A 21,807-nucleotide genomic window follows, 5' to 3' on the forward strand; every position below is an offset into this window, starting at 1 on the left:
ATTTGAGTAGTTGAAAGTTGAAGATCTCGCTTCCCATCTTATCTGTGTCAGAATGACAAGTGGATGCTCTATTTATGAATTTGTGTGAAAAGTAGAGTTGAGAACTCAAATTAGATACTAAGTGTATTTGAACTATCATCACTTATACGGTATTTATTTTATAGCAGACATATGCTATGCAGGTAAAATGAGAAAAATACCAATGTATGTTTCATACCATGTGTGAAATATTTGACTAAAATGGAGTAACAAAAGATATGAATATCTTTTTTTACTTGTATGAGACCCTTGAGGTCGTAAGGATCTTGTAATAATACTCTTAAACCTTTAATTGTTTCTTAAATTTATAAATCAATGGTGATATCTTAAAATGATGCCTAAGATCATGTGCAATTCGATTAGATGGGGCATATCTAGAAAAATAATTGAATTATGATGGAGAGATTCTAGAAGAAAGGGAAGTCCATTTGAGTGTCACATTTGATTGTATTCATAGGTCAACCAATTATATTTTATGTGTTAATAAATGATTAAATGAATAGAGATCTAAATGTATTTAAATGTGACTTAATAGATCTGAGATATATCATACAAACTCTATTTAAATGTTAGAACTACGTACTATATATACATAATAGTTGTACAGCAATGAGCTCTCAAAGTAAATAAGTATGTTGGTCGCTCGGCTTATCTACCTATATGAATCTTGTAGAGAAACAAAAGTATATAGTAATAGGTATAGGAGCACAATAATCAATTTCATTATATGCAAATGAGAGATGTAAATAATATGGACTTGGATCTAGGCCATGGATTTGGATCAAACTCACCCATGAAGGGCTCATAGGTCGAAAAAAGTAATCGCTAAGCGCTTACTCTCCACTTCTCTATTTGTGGAGAGAAGTGGAGTAGTAGAGAAATTAGATATGGTATATACAAACACATATACATGTATATATAAAGAAAAATATGAAAAAAAATATAATTCTATAAAAAAAAGAACTCTTTCTGCAAACTCTCTTTGAATATTCTCTCTGCATACAAATTAAGTTAAAGGTTCTTAGCCCTCGAATTCAACATGTAAAAGGTTTTTAGCCTAATCTCGTTTGTGACTAATGATTCAAATTGCTCAAAAATCTAATTTGCTTTCACCACAAAAAAAAAAAAAAAAAACCCATAAATAAATATTATTTATTAATTTTCCTTTATTTATCTAAAGAAGCGATGCATCGAGGAGCTAGTGAGTGAGAGAGGCCCACCCACCCGCACTAGATACTTTATCTCATAAATTGTATGAAGCCAAAGCTGAATTGAGTGTTGTCAGAGTGGTCCAACAAAGATAGCCATATGGGTTGTATTTGGGCCACATCAAAGTTGAACTAAAATCCAACACAGGCAGATGTCAGGTTGAAGGACACGTGTGGTGGCTTCACCCTATTGGCTGTTGGGTATCCCAATCAAGAGAGCGATACCACTTACTTCTCTATGGAATGGGATGGAAAAGCTCCTTTTAGCATTATTGGTGGTTTGTACAAAGACAGGGTTAGTTGGTTGTTGGATAATTGAAAGCAGAAATAGGAAGATGGACCAATTGCAACCGTGTCCCAACGGCATCAATGGGTGTTAAAGCCCATTTTCTAATCTCCACCCTTTTAGTATAAATAAATATAAATAGACAGAGTTAACTCATTAACGTGTTAGATTGGTTATTGAAAAGGCCTCTCTTTTGTTTTTTGAATTAAACACATAAATAGTATAAAAAAAAAAAACTATTATGATGATGTCTGTAAATTGTTTAGTGCTAAACACCCTTTTAACTAAATCTTAGCTAGACGTGGAAGTTACATTTTAATCATGTTTTCACTACTAGTGTGGGTGGAATTAAGCTTAAGAACTTTGGGATGTTGAATGAATGAATGGAGAGGGCTATATTATATATGTGTGTGTGTGTGTGTGTGAAAATGTTATTTTAATAGTTAATTAGGATATTTCTATAATATTTCTATATTTTATTTTTGTGTTATATTAATATAAATAAATATATAATATATTAATACAAAAATTATATCATTAATTAAAAGTATTATAACAAAGCGTGGGTGGGTTTTAAGTGTTAAAATAACATTTTGTACATATATGTATATGAGTGGGCCTGCTGGGGGGAACCTTGGAGGTGATGTTACGTTTACAGCCTAAAAAAGGCAGAGCTACCCTTCCTTGTGAAAAGAAATTGATGGGATGCAACCTTTATTTGACAAAAAAAACAAGTCCGCAAGAAAAGAAAGCACTGTGATTGGTAGAAGCATCGATCCCTTTGTTTTGGCATCCCCTTTCTTTTTGGTTTCTTCTGTGACCAATGCTAGATGCCTTTGTATTCTTTTAAAGGACTAAATACTTTAAACTAACAACTTGTTCACCTGTCGAAAATATTTTTTAATCTTTTATTAAAGGATTAAATCTTTAATTATAAAAATATAAAACATTTTTTTAGATTTTTAATTCTAATTTTATATTCAGTAGTTAAATCTCTACCTAGAAAATAGAAAATAATTTTTAATTTTCCAACTTTATAGTTTAAATTTGAAAACATCAAAAGATACGTTTTTTCAAATCTTTTAGAAATATATATTATTATTTTTGAAACATAAAATGTTAAAATATGTTTGGTGTAAAACCGAAGTTCAAAATTCGAATTTTTAGTTATAAAATATCTTCTCCAACTGAGTGGGAATTTTTCAAACTCTCTACTTATTATATAGTTTTCAAGATAGTTAGTTACTAGGTTCTCTCCATTTGGGAGCTGCAATGCTTTTGGTTCTTAGATTGCAAAGGGTGCAATAAGGATCCCTAAAATGGGGATCCCAAATGGTACAAAAGCAGTAAATAAATTTAAACTAGCAAAGAAATTTAAAGTTGATGTAAGAAAGAAGATTTGCTCATCTTACTTGTATTATTTTATTAGATTAGATTTTAAATTATATTCAAATCTCAGTTGTTTTGCAAAGGATTCTTCAATCGAAGTATAACTTTGTACAACCACATAGAAAAGAATTCAAACCTTAAAATTTGGGTTTGTAAGTTCGCTGACTGAACCTACATCTAATCAACATTTCTAGGAATATGAACTATATATGAATTATATGATCAACAAATTGAACCCAAAAAAACTTTAGAGAAGAAGAAAGAAAAAGGAAAGGAAAGGAAAGGAGAGTCTTTTCTTCTTATATCTTTCTTATTTTCCAAGTACAAAATTTATGGGTAGAATCATAAAATCGCATAAATATGTGAGTGCTTAGAGTATTTGGTGAACTATGTATTACTTGTAAATCTTGAATAAGCTGCTCTAAAACCAGGACCTTCAGTCCATTGGCATCTTCTCCTCATCAGATGGTTCAGATCTATGCATAATAAAGAATTTCAAGTGAGTCTAGTAACTATCTCCATTGGTAAGTAAGAAAATCATGTGCAAACTTCCAAGAGGCAAAAGCAGCAAGCAAGGATGCTCAATGAAATGTCTTAACATTGCAAAAACTGCTTCCACACACCCAAATCAATGACGAGAGAAGTACAACGCCTGAATTTGTACCCAAACAAATATTAATTTCTCAAGTGAAAGTGAAACGGTTATACTTACAATAATAGCACAGTGGTGGATCATGGATGCAATATTTCTATGTCAAGACAAGATAGATCTCAGGAGAACAAAGTTAACAAAAGCACCTTTGCAACAAGTGGATCAAATAAGAGATGCGCGCTCTCCGTCTCCTACATGATGCAATTGCATTACAACCAAATGCTATTATTTTATGGTCAGCCAAATGCATTACTTTCCCTCAGCAGCAGCAGCAGCCATCCTTTTCTTTATCTCATGAGCGGTGTTGAATATGCCCATGGTGGGCTGGTTGCACACGAAGCATTTTTTGTTCTTGGCGTGATGCTGTCAACCACCAGACAAAAAATGAGTCAAATCACAATTACAGTTCGAAGCAACTTGTTCAACATGGCAAGTGATGACAATCAACTTGAGATATTTCGGAAGCATGCTCAGCAATGAATTAAACAGAAGGACAAGTAGTTAATGACAAAAGGGGGGAGAAATGTAATGCAGTATAGCAAAAAGTTGTGCATATCAGTTGGCTTTTGAGGTCCTCACTTTTAAAACATATTCTACTGCAATGGAGCATTTTACCAGTCAGAAATGAAACAATTCCAGCCCCGCCCGCCCTCTTCACTCAACGGGGCAGGGCAGGTATAAAATCATTGCACAAAAACTATACACTACTGGAACTTCACTACCAGTAATCCTACATCAAAAACGTGTAAACAAAAAAAAAAAAAAGCTTGTTTAGAAGATAGCAGCAGGATGACATCATAGCCTACCCAATTTATCATCCTGCAGTCTTGCGATAATCTACAAAGAATAGGGCATAATTCCATCAAACCCCATTTCTATTTTGTGGTTGTTAAAGCCAAGAAACATCAGTAAGTACTCTCTAATATTTATCAATTTATCTAATATTTTTATACAGAAAGACAATACACTTCCGTTAGTTATTTATTAAGAGAGGCTTTACTTCAAGTTGTCCAATATATCAAAGATCACTCTCATCCACCCTCTACAATATTTAGTAAAAATTGCAATGATAATCCCCTCGTTTTTAATTTGATAATTCAAAGAGATGAATCTAGAGTGGTAGTACCAAAAGCATAGTTACCTGGAACATGGTCAAATTAGGATGCTAATTGGGTCATTATTTTGCATTGTGGTATGTTTTACTGCTGTACTCGGCTCAAAATTAGTTGGATTGATACTTTGCTATTACAAAACCTGGTCTGTTCTGTTTTGCTTAGATTCTTTTTTATGCCCTAGTACAACTTGTGCATTGAAGAATTCTATGCAAATGAAATCAGGTTTGAATATAATTCAAAATGCAATAGAATATACAAGAAACTGGGGTAGGCATGCTTTTTTTTCTCTAATTTTCTTTGAAAATTATCTAATCAAGGTAGTCAGTGACGAAAGGCGCCTTAAGGTGCTAGGACACTCCATTGCCCAAGACGCCTAGTGCTCGCCTGACTTTCAGAATCGGTAGCCTTTCATTTTCATTTTGCTTTTTCCCATTTTTTCTTGGTTCCAGCCTAGGCAAGCACCTATGGTGCTCAATGCCTCATCAGAGGCGCTCGCCTATGCGGCACCTGTGTAAAGGGGCCCTTGTGTAGCACTACGCAAGGCACTTCCATGCCTTTCTCACCTTTGACTACACTGATTCTGATTTTAAGTTTCTTACCTGCTTTTAAATTGTTTTAACTTATATCATGCCCATTTGGGATCCCCATTCTTGGGGATATGGATCATGTTCCTTGTGATCTCGAGATGCAAAAGAACCACAATCTGAAACAGGCAATGTGGATCGTGATTCTGTTGAATTTTGAGCTAATTACTTGCTATTTGGTCTACCATTTATTAGATACAATTGGATCTAAATTAGTGTCTTGGAATTTGAAGGGTCATAATATATGCAGCAGTAGTTTGTTATAGTTGGATGTTTTAATGTCTTTGGAGTCTTCCTTGCAGTCTTTAAATTTCTTCTTTGATGTAGAAACTTATGTGAGAGAAAAAATAAGAAATAGAAAATTAGTTTCATTGCTCCTCATTTTCTTGCCTAAGTTCAATTATCCAACACAAAGGAAATGTGTGGTTTCCAGTACTAGTTTTGGTGTCCATAGTTTGACATGGTAACAGAGCCTGGTTTGGAAGAGGAGTTGCTGTCTTCTTTTGGAAGATATAGTTTTGTTCTTGGCAGTTTCTGTATTTAGCCAACGAATGGATAACAAGGGAGGTTTGGCTTAGTTTGGGGTGGAGAAATGAACCATTCTAATTACCAATATTGGAACTTGGAACCTTTGTGTGCAAGCTTATCTTCAAGGTCAAGATCTTTGGGAGATCGTTGGTGATGGCATAACAGAAATTCCAACTGATACTCCAGAAAATGAATAAGCAAGAAAAGACTGGAATAAGAAATGTGGGCAGGCTTTGTTCCTCCTAAGGAGTTCTATCCACAAGGATTTAATGGAACACAATGGAACATTGACACTCCAAAGGGTATGTGAGAGACTTGAAAAAACTCTTTACCGAGAAAAACACATCCAGACTCAAATGCTAGAGAATGAGCTTGTAAACATCACACGAGACAAAATGATTATTCCTCAGTATTTTTCCACAAGGTTACAAGCATATGTTCTGAAATTTCAGAACTATATCCAGAAGAACCTGTCAGCGAAGCTTGTTCTCAGCACTATTTATTTAGAGAAATAAAAGAGGATATGCCTTTCTTAACATCCATGCAAGGTACTATGGTCCCTTCCCTATCGTAGCAAAGCTTGGGAGTGTGGCCTATAAACTCCAATTACCAGAGGGATCTCAAATTCATTCGGTGTTTCACATATCATTACTTAAGAAGTCTGCAGGACTGCAACCAGTGAGTCCTAGTCTACCACCGGTAGCCATTGACACCAGCCCACTTTTGGAGCCCACCGCCATAATAGACAGACGAGTCATCTATAAACATGGAGCTCCAATAACCCAGGTGCTAGTGAAGTGGTCCAACCTACACTCGAACAACAATACATGGGTGTATCTACCAGATTTGCTCAATCAATTTCCTAGGGTAGCCAGTTTACTTAGCATTTCTTGAGGACAAGATATGTTTCAAGGGGAGGGTAATTGTCGTGTACCTGCACTTGTAGCCGTTTTACATGTTTGCGAAGGGTAGTAATAGGCTGCTGATATATGTTGTACCTAGGGAATGCTTTAACAGTTGTACGAAGGCAGTTAGGCCTTTGGGCAGGAAAAGCCTCCCATGTTATAAGAGGATCAGTATAAATAAGCTGATCCTAACTCTTGGAGGCATCCAGAGAAAATTCATTTCAATTCACTTTGGAATTTCTCCCTCCAATTCTCTCTCTACTTCTCTTTCTCTCATTCCCTCTCTCTTTCTCGATAACTCTCCCTTCTACTTTCTGTTCTCATGATTTCCTACTATTCAGAGGGAATCCATTGCCAGATCTCTCAAAATCTGACACAAATTTATGAAAATCTTAAGGTGGGTGGTTCGCCCTAAAAGTACTATGTTTTTCCATATATGTTGAGCATATGCAAATGATTCATGCCATATAAGGAAGCATCTGCATGGCATATTACTATATGTTGTTTAGTGACAAGGATTGAGATATCAACAGTGATAGGCATAAATCTCCCATAGTCCTTTCCTTTCACAAGTGTATTTTATCCTTGCATCACTAAACACAAGGAAAATAAAGGACATCATTTTTTGCATCCACGCATGAAAATCGTTTTGAACCCTCACTAAATGATGCGGCATTTAATTCAGCATATTCAAATGTGTCACGTGACACAAGTAAAGGAAAAGAAAAAATGTATGGTTGACCCCTCCTATTAGAAGGGCATTTTTTTGTAATTTTGAACTCAATTTCCATCATAATTACATTCTCATGGAACTTTGTGATGTAATAATTTTTACCCCATCATGATTTTTTATAAAAAAATAATGAATATCCCCTTTGATGTCATGTAATAAATGTTGCATACCTTCATTTGTTATATTTATTGTTTAGGTTTGACCTATGCCATTTCCGTACTTAAAACCCTAGTTAGGGAAAATTAGGTGTCAAAAAAATAGAATCCTAGTTTCCAAAGGTCGTGACATTCCTTGGAAGTGGGGTGTTACACCAGATGTAATTTTTTATTCAGTTCTTGATATTGAATACACTGGTATTGAACTAGTCCTTCTCTTCTCCTCTTCTCTCTTGTTCTTCTCAAGCTTCTTCTTCTTCTTCTTAATCTCTTCTCTTTCTTTCCTACTTTCTGCAATTTTTTCCACATCAGCTTCAAATCTAGTGTTTCATGCTGGAATAAAGCATACAAAAGTACAACACCGTTTTACTTAAGGGTGTTAGCAGAAGAAATTGATCTTGTTAAGGTTGAAACAGACGATAAAGTTGCTAATTTTTGCACAAAAGCTTAGGCAAAATGAAGTTTGGGCAATTAAGAGCAAAACTTGGTCTGGTTCCATAAGTTAGCACAAAGGGAGAGTGTTAAACTTAGCACAAAGGGAGACTGTTAAACTTTGTGCTAGTTCATCACTATTTGGACTATTCTTTATCTGGTACAGTTGGATCTAAATTACTGACTTGGAATTTGAAGAGGCATATTACATGTGGTAGTAGTTTGATGTTTTAATGTCTCTAGAGTCTCACTTGCAATCTTTAAATTTGTTGTTTGATGTAGAAAATTCTGTGAGAGAAAAAACTAGAAATAGAAAATTAGTTCCATTGATCAGTTTCTTGCCTAACTTCAGTGATTCAAAACAAAGGGAAGCGTGTGGTTCGTCCTGTACTATTTTTGGTGTCCAGAGTTTGACAAGTTCCAGGGGAAGGAGCAAACCCAGTAACTATGACCAAAAGTATAATCAAACAATAACATTTTTGAGGAAGCTATTAGTGCTATTTCTCTACGTTTGAAGTTGTTGAAGAGAAATCTATTCTTCTTACAAGTTACAACCATCCAACAATGTATTTCACATCATTTTCTTCCTTCAGTTTTTTACTCCCTAGATACAACTGACCTAACTTTTAGAATATGAAATTCCATAGAAGCATTTCACTATCAGATAAGAAAGGCAATAATAATAATAAAACAGGGGTATAATATGATCACAAAGTAAATGACCACAACAAAGACTTACCTTTAATGCACAATGCTCACAAAAGTAGTGTTTGCATCTGGTTACAACAGGATCTACAAAAGGCTGCCTACATATGAAACATGCGAAGGGCAATGGATCATCGTCATCTTCATCACTTTGACCTGCACCCTCCTCCTCCATGTCATCACCTCCCAAAGCCAAGTTTCTCTTTCTTGCTTTTTCAGCTTCCTCCCACTCCTTTTCTAACTGCCACCCTGACTTATAATCCCCCCTGTCATGCATAAACTTACAAGCATCTCCATACCCACAGTAACCAGTCTCTTTATAATCCTTACAAATATCTGGCTGGTAGTCAAACCTAGCTGAGACCCGTATATGAGCAGAAGCCCTAAGAGGTCCATGTGCACCACCAGCTTTCTCTGCAGATACTGTTTGTTCTCTTCTGAAGCCAGCTTTATAATCAGTATACCCATGAATTCCTTTATACAACTTTTCATCCCCTGGATTCTTGCTTTTCCCCTTTAAAGCCTCCTCCGCTCGCTTAAGAACTCTCTCTCGTATTGCCCGAGCATCTTTTGAGAACTCAGTTTCAGTTTCCAGAGTCGCAGTTGCCTTATTATCATTTTGAACTTGGATTTCTTTTGAGGACTCAAACTGAAAGATTGGAGCACTTGGCTCAGCATTCAACTCTGAGGAAATCGAGTGCTTGGATGATCCAGTAGAGAAATGTAGCTTATTGTCAGGCCTTGGGGGCTTTTTCTTATTTTGTAGCAGTGAACTTCCAATTCCAGAGTCGTCATCTTCATTGTTATCTTCATCAAATGTACGTTTTCTGATATTTTTGTTCTTTGCTGGCTTTCTGAAGAAATTGCAGACTGCAATATACAGATGACAAGCAAACAATAGTTTATACCTGAAGCAATAAACACATGGGCAACAAATTTTTGCATGTTAAACATTGCACCAAACCTGATTCAGACTGTTGTTGAGGTTCGCTTGAGTCTGCCATTGAAAACTGGACAAAAGATTCAAATGTCTACGTATGGAGAACCAACAGAGGCATCAGATCTGAGACTTGTTTACTTTCCACCTGATAATTTCCAGTAAAATTGAACAATTTTATTACATATATCATAAAAAATCAAAAAAACACAGGAAGGGTGCATGAGGGTTTGTTCTATTATGCTCCAAAGAACTTTTTTTTTAATCTGAAAATAAAGCTTGAAAGAACCTGATGTTTGGTGAACTGTTTCAAAAGTTTTGGGGCAAAATACTTTAGTTTTATAAAAAGACAAAAGGAAAAATTACAAATACCCACCCTCAACCACAATCTGTATTACTTAATTTCTCAAACTATACAATAATAGATAAACCTTCTCTTATTTTCATTTAAATATAAAATTGTAATGGCCATGCAAAGTTGATAGGAAGATGTGTTTATCATGTCTTTAGGGGGAGTGATGATTGAATTTTTGTTTATGGATAAGTTTCATTTTAAAAAATTCATAATCTAAATAATTTCATAACAATTTTTTTGGCTACTAATTAATTCCACTCATTCATTAGAAGAAAAATACAAGCAATCAAAGGAAAAATATCAAGAAGAAACAAACAAATGACTACTACATCAACTAGATTTTAAATTGTACCAGTTTACAATTGCAAGAAACACCTGAAAATTTCACGGTCTACTTATAAGTTCTTTAATTAGGTCAATGAACTAAAAGAAAAACGAGAGGGGGAAAAACAAATTCTTGATAATATATACTTTTGCTTTATTTCATTTTCAAGTTCTAAGAGCAACTCTTAGTTTCAGTTTGAGACTATGTAATGAGCTGTCCCATCCGCAACCAAACTACCCAGCAACTGGAGCACTAAAACTTCCCCACCAAATGCAATCCCAACTCAAAATACTAAAGCATGTTGGACACAAAAAACACAATGATTTAACACCAAAAATTAGTGGGAACCTGCTCATAGATCACTACTGTAGCAAAATAGCATCGAATCTGTAAAAGCTCCAAAAAAAAAAGCCAAAACTTGCCACTCCCAACATACGGACAAAAGCAATCAATAAGTGCAAGACAACGCTAAACTGGAAGCCCATGAGAACACAACCCAGAAAAGGCTAAATTTATAATCCGACCAATCAATTTCAGCGGAAAGCACAAAATGAACAAAGAACAAATAGCAGAGAATACAACGCCGCAGATCGCAGCGACGAAAGGAGAAGACATAATAGGAACAGATAAGAGACTAAGAACTCACGAACAGAGAACAAAAGGCCGTAGCTCAGTAACAGTCGCCGACGAACGGAGAGGCGATGGCCAGAGGGCAGAGGACCTGTTCGTCAGTTGGGGTTCAGGCGCGCGCGAGGTTAGGGCTCTTCGCAATGTCTGATTTGTGATTTTATTTCCTAATTTATGAATTACAACCATTTATAAATATATAAAATAATAATAAAAATATTAAGATACACCTAAACTAATTTTGATTAAAAAAATTAGAACTAAATTAAATTCCACCTGTCTCTAACTTTTGACCCAGTTCTGAAGAGAAAAAAGAAAAAGAATTATGCTAGATGTACAATCTTTTTTACATTTTAAATTACATAAGAGAGTATTATAACTAAAATATCTTACGTCTCACAATTATCTCCACATACATACATACATATATGTAATTTTATATTATTATAAATTATTATCTAAATAAATTATTAATTTTGAGTTATAATTACTTTAATAATTACAATTATAATTATAATTAAAATTTTATTTACTGTTTTAACCATAATAGAATTTATACCTATTTTATATTTTTTTAATCATGTTTATTAAATAAGAATGTAATTAAATCGACTAAATTAGTGAAGAGGATATGGTATGATTTAGTGGAAGGGGAAGAATAGGGTAGGAGATTTTAAGTCTCTTATTGATTGGATTACATTAATGACAAACAAGCTAAATGGTTTAATATTTTTATTATTTTTTTTAATTTATTTTATTTAAGTATCTATTCGATTGAGTTAGTTTAATTTTAAAAAAAAATCGATTTATTTAATTTGAGTAATTCAATCGATTTAGTTACATTCATATCTAACATAAACGATTCGATTCTGTTATATTCTTATCTAACAGACACGATTAAAAAAAACATAAAATAAGTATAAATTTTATTACGATTAAAAAGTAAACAAATTATTATTATAATTGTAATTATTAAAATAACAATAACTTAATTATAACATATCAGAATTAATAATTTATTTAGATAATAATTCATAAAAATATTTAAAAAATATAAAATTATATATATATGTATGTACGTGAGGATAATCTTTTTTATTTTATTTTGAGAAAAGTGTGGGTTGATATTGGGAGTGCGATTTTGTTCACCCCCTTTAACGGGAGTGAACATCACCCTCACAATTTTTGTGAGGGTGAAGAGCAACGGAAGGGTGAAGAGCAACGGAACGACACTCTATTTTGGGTGGCGTGTCGTTCCGTTGCTCTTCACCCTCACAAAAACTGTGAGGGTGATATTCACTCCGTTAAAGGGGTGAACAAAATTGCACTATGGTATTGGCTTGTAGTGGGGTGGGGGTGAAATTGGGTGAGGGTGGGAAGGGTCGTCTCAAGTAATATAAGAATATTCGATACAGACAATAAATTAATCTTCTATTAAGTAAAATAATAAAAGTTTGATTATTGTTATATTCAGCCATGTGTATTTGTTGAAAAAAATAAAATATAAAAAATATTTTAAATAAAATATTTTTTATTATATTTATTAAATTTATCAAACAACTCTTAAAAAAGAAGTCATATTTTTTTATTTAGAATTGTTTAAATAAGTTTATCTCTTATTTTTTCAAATAAATTTATCTTGAATCTTATAAAAAAAATAATAATAATCCATATGTCTTTTAATTCATTTTAAAAAATTTAACAAATAATTTAATAAAAATTTTAAAATATTTCTTAAGTTTATTTTAGTCATTATATATTTTGGTTTGAAAAGTATTTCAATTTTATCTTAATATAATATTATTTTACTCATTTTAACAAAATAGTACGAAGTAAATCAATTAAAGGTCTGATCTTTTGGTATATTCAGTAATGAGAGACAAGACATTAGTTTAAATACTATTTTATGAAGCATTAATTAATTTTAATTAAACATTAAACAATAATTAAAATATTTTTTTTGTTTAGAGATATTATCTTTATTTATTTCTCTGTCTCTCTTTTTTAAGTCTATCCTTAATTTCACTTTTTCCCTTGGACAGCACGGACGAAGATTCACCATGATAACGGTGATGCCCCCTTTCTCTCTCTACCCTGCCCCCTTTGATGTGATGTGATGAATTAAGAAGTTTTGAAAGAGTCCTACTACAGAGCCAAACGCACTTACCGAGCGTCTTACAGAGAGGGGACAAAAAGATAAAATTGCCCCCTCAAACTTTGCAAAGCATTGCCACTGCCCTTGCTCTTTCCTCTCTCCCCTCTTATGGTCGGGCCTTCATTGCCTTCTCCTCTCCATGACGCCTCGTCACCTCACAGCTGTCACCTCGCCTCCGTTGCAGCCTCTCCTCGCCTAGGCGACAAGGCGCTGCGAAAAGGAGAAGGCAGCGAAGGCCCATGGGGAGCGAGGAGAGAGCAGGGGCAGGGGCAATACTTTGCAAATTTGCAAAGTTTGAGAAGGCAATTTTATCTTTTTGCCCCCTTTCTCTAAAGTTCTCGATAACCCTCTCGGGCTCCCAAGACTTTCCCGTTTTGAAATCCCCTTCCCCATCTCTCTATATGGGTTTGGACCAAATCTAGATTTCTCCATCTCTCAAACCAAATCTAGATTTTTTACATTTAATCGAAGAAGTTTTGGGGTTCTACAAATGAAGAAGCAAACCATATATGGTGCCCGAACGATCATCATCGCCAGCCCAGCCATAGGCACCACCTGTGTATTTTTATTTCTACAAAAAAACATAAATTTAGAGATACAATTATCATTTCATCTCACTTTTGACATTTGATCAAAAAAAAAAACTCATTATTTCTGGAATTTTAAAAATGCTATTACAGTTAAGTTAAACTTTATTATAGTAATTTTTATGAACTGTTTTTGAAATATATATTTTTTATGAAGTGCTTTCCATACAAAAATTTGGCCAATTCAGCTCCAAACTTGTAAATTAAAATCCATCACGTCACCTGAATACAAAACAAAACAAAACCAAGACTCCAATTCATTCTCTCAAAATTTGTCCCCCCCTCTAGCCACCCAATTGATAATTCAATTTATACAATTGAAACTTATGCTCTCTCTGCCCCTTTTACATCCACAGCTCTGAACATGAGCTCCCTCAGTCAGATCTCCAAAGAAATGAAAAAACACACCACCACTTGATGCTCAATTAATATCACCCGTCTATAATAGGTCCCGATTGTTAGGCAGCAGGCAGAACAGCAGCAACAAATCTTCTTCTTCTTCTTCTTCTTCTTCTTCTTCTTCTATTTTGAACGCAGACCGGGAATGTTTCTAAGGCCCATTTTACCAAGCACAATCTTGGGAATTGCTGGGGGGTTGTCAAGTCCCATGCTTCGGCTGAATTCATTCGCAAGCTCCACTAGTCTGTACTTGTCCCGCCCCACCGTCTTATTGGAGTTGTAATAACCAAGCCATGCCTGGTACGCCGCCTCTTTGTTTTTCATCTCTACATGGGATAGAGCCCGTTCCACCTGTGTTAAGAGTTTTGACCTAGTTAGCACTCGGAATTTTTACATATGAATGCACCACAAGAACAAGACTTTGCATATGAAGATGGCTTTCCTTATACCCTAAATCAGGAGATGAAATACTACTATTTAAATTAGGATGGAAGGAAGGAAAGACTGAGAAAAGAAAAAATAAATGTTTTTATGTATGCATTCAAATGCATCTACACACATATTATGTCATCTACTTTGCCTATTCTGGCCCATCAAAAAATTCTCCGCCTTCCAATCAAAAAGTCCTTGTTCCAAACAGTCTTAACCATATTTGACAATTTAGGTGACAGTCTCTTGATGGCGTGGAGCAAGAACCTAAAACAAAGTCCTGCCTAAATGTGCATAATATTTTATCAAAAGGTAAATTGCATAGACACCCCCCTCTGGTTTGACCTGTTTGCATGGCCACCCCCCTACACTTTAAAATCCCTGAAAGCTCCTTTGCTTTCAATTCTTTGCATGCACACCCCTTCCGTCAAGTTTAAGGGGTGGACACCATTTATTATTAACCAAAATGACAGAGTTTGCTGTCGAATAATATTAATTAAATTAGATTTAATCAAAAACTAAATATGAATACAATAAAAACAAAAAAAAAAGAAGAAAAAGAATGGTTGTCGAAATTCCAGCCAGCAGAGAACTGATTGCTGATGAGTTTAGCCACCGGCCCCTGGAACTGATGCAGAGACAGAAAGAGATGAGAAGAAGAAGAAGAAGAAGAAGAAGAAGATGATGATGATGATGAACATGAAGAAGAATCTGGGTTTGTTCAAGATCTTCCAACCAATCTGGGGAACCAGATCGAAATCTTGAACGAACCCAAATCGAACCCTAACTATACTATTTTTCCTCCTTGCAGTGACTATTTTCTCTCTCTCTCTCAACCCATCGTTCAATGGGTGAGGACTGATCACCAATTGGTTCTTCCTTGCAGATTGACGATCATCAATTGATTCTTCTTCCACACGGGTTCAACCCATTGCTTTGCTTCCTCACAGGTTCAACTGTCACCAGAAATGATGGGTGGCAGAGCAGTTTTTTTTTTTTTTAATTTTTTATGTTTTAGTTTGAACTTTTAATACAATTTAATGAAGATTAATTAAGCTAATTTTGTTTAGTTAAAGTTCACTTGATGCCACTTAGATAGAGGGCTGTCTGAGCAAAAAATACAAATCACAGGGACCTCTAGAGCCACTTCTAAACCGTATGGGGTCTTTCATGCAGATGGCTCAAACCATAGGGAGGTCTAAGCATAATTACCCTTTTGTTAAATTAACATTTTTTTTTTTATTTATGAAACTAGCATCGAGCTCGGGATTTTTACTGAAGTGGCATTGGATGGTATTATCTGAGCCTCAGCTTGAGACCCACCAGTTGTACTAGTGGCTTTTATGCAAAGGGTTGGCCTAGACTGCAGAACATTGCCAAGTGTCAGGTCTTCTCGGCCCTCACATCCAATGTTACTTTGCTAAAATCCTAAATTGATGCTAATTTCATAAAAGGAAAAAAATTTAATTAAAAAACTCCCAGTGTACATGCATAAGAGAGAGAGAGATAGAGAGAGCCATTTTTAATTTATCTGATGGGAATGAAAGAGGAAAAATGAAAGTAAACTTCAAAACAAGATGAGAGAGAAATGGAGGTTCAAGCCATGCTAACCTTTTTCTTTGTCTCTGGATCAACCACTGGAGCTGGGGCTTTAGTAATTGGCAAAGCCTTGACAGAAGACAGGAAGAATTCCTCCCAAGGTGCCAATAACAATATGCCCTGCCCTTCCTTACCTTTACGACCAGTTCTACCAAGTCGATGTATATACTGCTCTCTGTCAGCTGGCAAGCCAACCTACAATTGCAAGTACTACTCTTTCAACCAATACAAGCCAAAACACACACACACACACACACAAAAGGACAATTAAATAACAGAAAAGGTAAATAACACCTGAAATTTTTAACGGAAAGAAATAGCACACCATTTGAATACAGAACAAATCTGTTACCAGTATGCATTTAAATTCCCAACTGAATCAGTGGGCTCCTTTAGGGACACCATGAACTTTAAGGCTCCTGTGTTTTTTCTAATCCCCCGCCCTCATTTTTTTTTGGCTAAACCACCCACATTCAACACTTAACTTTTCATTTAATGTAAAATGTATGTAACATAACATAGAAAAGACAATAAATATTAGATAATAGAAATCCAAATTTCATGCCCTAAATGATACAAGGCGTGATTTGAAGATTCCCCTGATTCAACTTCTTATAAAATAGAGATTAACACACCTGTATAACAAGGGTAACATCTGGATAATCAACACCACGTGCAGAAACATCAGAAGTTACAAGAATAAGTCCCTTTGACTTCCGGAATTCATCAGAGACCCTGGTTCTATAATTCTGTGGCTTTCTAGAATGGATCTCCCGAACATTCAGATTAAGCTCACCAAGGAGGTCAGCAACAAGTCTTGTTACCATTGCTGTTGTGCAGAATACAAGAACCTGCAATAAAACATATTTTCCAATAAGCATAAAAGAGATCATATATCCGCCGAATTCAAAGGCATTCATTTAGAACAAGACCACAATCTGACAATCAACCAAGCTAACATGGGAGAATTCAACCAAGAAAAAAAAGTTTCGAATCAGTCAGAGTAGGAAAATGTTAAGCAATGTCAATCACATAACACTCCCACTACTTGAAATCATCTTTGCGGCATATGACTTTTCAACAATTATTTCGAAAAAGTGCCAAGAAGGCCAACCCTGTAATATGACGCATGCCAACAAGCTGTTTTCAAAATATTTTCTTGAAGATTTTCATGAAGAGATTTTTGGAATGCACTTTACCTTGTAATCAACATCATCTGAGATATGCTCTTTCAGTAGAACATACAACAGTGAGAAATGTTTATCCAATGGAGCAACTAGATGCATCTGCCTGACCTGTAATTCTCCAACACTTTATGTTTGACATTCCAGTAAATTTTGCAAAGTACGAAAAACAATTGCAGATGGCCTCCAGCCTACCTGTGAGTGTGTCTCCTCACTACCTTCTCCAACTGTATCAACAAACTCGTGATCTCTTCTCAAAGCTATATGGCAGATTTGACGGACCTACAAACAGAGGACATTCACATTATCTCCCTTTTTTTTTCTTGAAATTTCTTCTGAGCAAAAAGAAAAATGATACCACACCTTAATAATGAAGGGGGTGGGGAAAAAACATCTTGGGCCAATCAGCCAAAAGAGAAAAAATGAAAATGAAAATAGTAACAAAATGAACCTCTTGAGGAACAGTAGCTGAAAATAGAAGCGTTTGTCGCTGTTTTGGTACAGCAGAAATAATCCTCTCAATATCTTTGCGGAATCCCATGTCTAGCAAATGATCAGCTTCATCGAGCACAAGGACTTTCACACCCATGAGCCGAGTTGCAAATCCAGCAGTATTCTCGAGGTGATCTCTGAGTCTTCCAGGTGTAGCTACAAGAATCTGAATAAGCCACAAAAAAAAGTATTAGCCATCACCCAAACTATTTAAACATGAAATTCTTGTACTGCTGGCCTAACAAATTAAACTACAATTAGTATTTAGTACTCCCTTTGCTAGGGTTGTCTACAACTTTCTGGCTGGCTGTTTAGTGAACAAAATTAGCAAACATCACAAATTTAAATTAATACAAAGCCTGTTGGATCATCTAAAGAGCAGGCAATAACAGTCGGAACATAATTTTTTAACACACCATGCATCAATTCTTGCAATGATAAGAAGCTCACCTGGCAAGGATTTGCTTGCATGCGTTTCTGTTCTAGAGCAAGTCTTGTACCCCCTATTACAACTTGGACACCAATGGAGGGATGATACTTCAACAAGGTGTTAGCCTCTGCAGCAGCTTGACTAGCAAGCTCTCGAGTTGGGCATATTACAAGCACGAGAATTGGGGGCCGCTTGAAATCTCGTTCAACAGGAGGTGATTTCACAACTACTTCAATTGATGGAAGCTAAAAAGCAAAAGATTGACATTGAGTGAGCTAAAAAATTCCCTATGCTGGTCATATAGAATGCATAAAAAAATGGCAACCTACTCAGGCATCGTTTCCTCTTTCCCCTCACCAGACTCCCATCTATAAGTTAGCAGTCAAAATCATCAACTGCACTTACTCTTCCATAATTTCAATTTTCAGTTTTCTTTCATAATTCTTCTGACAAGTAATTTTAATTCTCATTTTCACCAACTCAATCTAAGATAAAAGAGTAAAATTCATGAAAAGAGAGTATAGCGCATGGGTAATTATAAATATTACCCATTATTCCTCACAATCCAATGCACTCAATAGAGAAAAGTTACAATTCCAAGTTATATTCACCACACTTGCAGATGCAATTAAAAACTGGGACTTGGAAGTCACTAGAAAGTTAACAGTCTTAGATGGGGAAATCATAGACAAATAATCTTTTCTTGATCCAAAGTCAACATTGACTACAGAAAACAAAAGATAAAGTATTTTTACCAAAAATGCTACAGTTTTTCCAGTCCCAGTTTTTGCCTTCGCGAGAACATCCTTACCTAAAAATAAGATTTTGATTATAACAGGTATTACCATATGAGAAGAAAATGAAATGCAAATTACAATAATTTATAGAGACTACTTTGCATGTACTTGCAAGAGATACAAATTCAAGCAGATCTTATAAAAAAACATGCTAGAAACTGCTAAAAAATAAGAATCCTATCCATTCAATGCCAAACAAATGAAATAACAATCCATACATCAAAAGTTGAAGACAGTTACTGTTAAACCTTTTGCATTGTCAAACATGCAAAACACTACGATACAATTTGCATAATCCCCTTTTATTCTATAGACTTTCTGGCAAGTGCATGAGAAAAAAAATATCATATCTTAGAACAATGATTATTAGCTAGAAAATTTCTACAAACCACAAACAAAAAATGTGTACCATATTAATTAAGAAATACCCAAAATTTACAAAATGTACCACCTTAGTCTCCTGATTGTAACCATAAATGATCCCTTAACCTTCTAAATTGAGGAAGATTAAAAAAATGGGGAACAGAACAAAAAACAACATGGCACAAAAATATTGCAACTACTAATGACTGGGATTTCTATTGTTTAAAATAAAATAAAATAAAAATAACTAAATATGCTTGGAATAGGCAGACCTTTGAGAATGATAGGAAGTGTTGCCTCTTGCACCACAGTCATTTTCTCGTAACCAGCATCTTTAATTCCCTTTAAGGACAAGGGAGATATTGAACATTGATCAAACCTGAACACATTCACAAAAATCAAGTTTTCAAAAAGGAAAATAATTAACATCCTAAAAACAAAGAGAACGCATATCAATTGAGAACATAGCCTTTAAACAAACTACTCCAACTCAGAACTCAGCAGCATAACTCCTTAAGGGCCATAGCCCCTGTTAATCCCATAAATCATACATTTCAAGAATTTATTTAACCGATAAATATGACATGTATTAGCATGTTTTTTAATTTCTATAGCCGATGTCCACCCCCCACCCCCCCCCCCCAAAAAAAAAAAAAATAATAATAATAATAATAAATAAATAAATAAAATAAAATAAAAATGGGTCTGATGATTCTGAAGGCCATGCTTCTTTAATCTTCTGCCATTCAGTCTTTTCGATATTTCTGGAACTAGAATTGTTTTGGGTACGTTTTTGGAACTAGAATTAGTAAAACGAAACAAGAACAAAAAGTCTCCACAAGTAGAATAGGCTGAATCAAACCTAGTCTCGCTCAAGTATGATTCACTTCTTGGTGAATTAGACACTGCTCGTGGAGTCATTTCTTTCTTTTCGCCAAACAAAGAGCCGGCACCATTGCGCATATCGACATCATCATCATCTTCTTCTTCTTCACTATCGTCTTCACTCATCAAATCTCTAAAGCTCTTTATTGGCCGGTCTCCCTCATCCTTATCTTCATCGCCAATTTCCTTGTCGGAGGCAAGAAAACCTACTCGTCGGGAGCTTTTTCCGTCTCTCTTCAATCCACCACTTCTCCGACCATCGACCTGTGATTTCGGTCTCGAATTCTTCGACAAAGACTCGAATGAACCCTTACCTCTTCGCCTACTCGACATTTGGTAGTCATCTGAATCGCTCTCTCTTCGCCTTTTTGCCAATGAAACCCTATCCCTATACCTAGCCCTATCTCCACTCGATGCACGGTCATCTTCCTTGTCGCTGTCACTGTACAAGCGAGTCCGGAACGAGTCCGACCTCAACCCACTCACCCAGTCACTGAGTTCAGCCTCGTCCTCAATAAGGCTCTTGGGAGCCCTAGCCTCGGGTCTGAGTCGACCCGAACGGCTAGAAAATCGACGAAGTTGGGTTGGCAGTGTTGGAAACCCAAGTTTTCTGGAGACCAGAGATTGGTACTTGAGCCTGTGAGGGAAGACCCGAGGGAAGACGGAGACAACATGGGAGGATAATTTGAGGGTCGGGTCGAGTTTCATGGTGGAGAAACGGCCCATGGGAAGGGAATGCTGGAGGAGATGGAGGTGGGGCAGGAGCTTGACTGGCATGCTATGGTGGAATGTGAGAGTGAAATTCCGGGAACTCCCAGGTTTACCGGTAACTGGAAGTGGAGAATTCACGAGTGATGTTGTAAATGGCAAATTCGCCGCCGGAAGGGTTTCAGTTGCGGCTGCGGCGAGAGAAAGTGAGCGAAGCGGTGTAGGGTTTAAAGCCCTCACTGAGGGAGGGTTTAAGGCGGAGACAGAGAGCGTCAGATAGGATATTTCTATTATTTCATAAGCCGTCGTCCATAAAAGGTTCCATATTGTGAGTAGTTCGGCTTCACAATGGGGTTTTATGGATCGGGCCGGGCCCATTGAATAGGGCTGCTGTGCTGGGCCAGTGGCCTGTCAAAGTGGCCCGGCACATGGCCGTGGCCTGTTTTCTTGCTAAGAAGTTAGTGAATCAAAGCAAAATAACAACATATAATTCATAATTAGCCACACGCACAACAGTCAGCTTTATTATTCTGCAATTTTTCAATTATCATGTTTATTCTATTGCATTTATATTAATTTTCATTTATTTATGTGATCCTTTTGTGGGTATCATAAGCAAATGAGTGAAGTGTAGGATATATCTCTTGATTTACAATTTAAAATTTAAAACCTAAAAATTGTCAACTTTCAATTGCATAATATTTAAAATTTTATAAATATATAAAAATATGTTTGTGAATAAATAGTTTTTATTTATACTCTATAGCATTTTGTATTTGTAAGCATTTAAGAAAAAAAGCAATT

The 21,807-nt window shown here is 35.5% G+C and overlaps 3 protein-coding genes across 5 annotated transcripts; 1 reads left to right on the forward strand and 2 right to left on the reverse strand.

Moving 5' to 3' along the window:
* Positions 1–3,203: 3,203 nt before the first annotated feature.
* Positions 3,204–11,138, reverse strand: LOC127801771 (zinc finger CCCH domain-containing protein 1-like). Of its 3 annotated transcripts, XR_008023183.1 has the most exons (5): positions 10,995–11,138; positions 9,696–9,816; positions 8,766–9,601; positions 3,721–3,937; positions 3,204–3,398 (listed from the first exon to the last, which is right to left on the reverse strand). XR_008023183.1 is itself a non-coding variant. In XM_052337167.1 (4 exons), exons 2-4 carry the CDS (start codon positions 9,733–9,735, stop codon positions 3,824–3,826), a joined length of 990 nt encoding a protein of 329 aa, XP_052193127.1. In that variant the 5' UTR covers positions 9,736–9,816; positions 10,995–11,138; the 3' UTR covers positions 3,580–3,823. The 3 variants fall into 3 exon arrangements, 2 of the variants coding, with proteins under 2 accessions (XP_052193127.1, XP_052193128.1); XM_052337167.1 differs by lacking the exon at positions 3,204–3,398 and having other exon boundaries at positions 3,580–3,937; XM_052337168.1 differs by lacking the exon at positions 3,204–3,398 and having other exon boundaries at positions 3,580–3,937; positions 10,999–11,125.
* Positions 10,857–15,598, forward strand: LOC127801772 (uncharacterized). The gene is made up of 3 exons (XM_052337169.1): positions 10,857–11,102; positions 13,018–13,044; positions 15,432–15,598. Exons 1-3 carry the CDS (start codon positions 10,899–10,901, stop codon positions 15,546–15,548), a joined length of 348 nt encoding a protein of 115 aa, XP_052193129.1. The 5' UTR covers positions 10,857–10,898; the 3' UTR covers positions 15,549–15,598.
* Positions 13,914–21,290, reverse strand: LOC127801770 (DEAD-box ATP-dependent RNA helicase 31-like). The gene is made up of 10 exons (XM_052337166.1): positions 20,273–21,290; positions 19,683–19,789; positions 19,006–19,061; positions 18,271–18,495; positions 17,780–17,986; positions 17,524–17,610; positions 17,344–17,439; positions 16,780–16,995; positions 16,157–16,339; positions 13,914–14,467 (listed from the first exon to the last, which is right to left on the reverse strand). The coding sequence occupies exons 1-10, from the start codon at positions 21,070–21,072 to the stop codon at positions 14,240–14,242; spliced, it is 2,205 nt and encodes a 734-aa protein (XP_052193126.1). The 5' UTR covers positions 21,073–21,290; the 3' UTR covers positions 13,914–14,239.
* Positions 21,291–21,807: the final 517 nt, after the last annotated feature.

This window comes from Diospyros lotus, chromosome 5 (genome assembly GCF_014633365.1).
Source record: "Diospyros lotus cultivar Yz01 chromosome 5, ASM1463336v1, whole genome shotgun sequence".
In the NCBI taxonomy this organism is placed as follows: Eukaryota; Viridiplantae; Streptophyta; class Magnoliopsida; order Ericales; family Ebenaceae; genus Diospyros; species Diospyros lotus.

Coding starts and splice junctions, on each gene's coding strand:
- LOC127801771 (XM_052337167.1), bottom strand. CDS start 9,735: ATGGCAGACTCAAGCGAACCTCAACAACAGTCTGAATCAG. Junction 9,602..9,695: donor TCAACAACAGTCTGAATCAG/GTTTGGTGCAAT, acceptor TGTATATTGCAG/TCTGCAATTTCTTCAGAAAG. Junction 3,938..8,765: donor GTGAGCATTGTGCATTAAAG/GTAAGTCTTTGT, acceptor GGTGGTTGACAG/CATCACGCCAAGAACAAAAA.
- LOC127801772 (XM_052337169.1), top strand. CDS start 10,899: ATGAACAAAGAACAAATAGCAGAGAATACAACGCCGCAGATCGCAGCG. Junction 11,103..13,017: donor GGGGTTCAGGCGCGCGCGAG/GTTAGGGCTCTT, acceptor TCCCTTGGACAG/CACGGACGAAGATTCACCAT. Junction 13,045..15,431: donor GAAGATTCACCATGATAACG/GTGATGCCCCCT, acceptor TCTTCCTTGCAG/ATTGACGATCATCAATTGAT.
- LOC127801770 (XM_052337166.1), bottom strand. CDS start 21,072: ATGCCAGTCAAGCTCCTGCCCCACCTCCATCTCCTCCAGCATTCCCTT. Junction 19,790..20,272: donor TCATACTTGAGCGAGACTAG/GTTTGATTCAGC, acceptor GAATGTGTTCAG/GTTTGATCAATGTTCAATAT. Junction 17,440..17,523: donor GTGAGGAGACACACTCACAG/GTAGGCTGGAGG, acceptor GGAGAATTACAG/GTCAGGCAGATGCATCTAGT.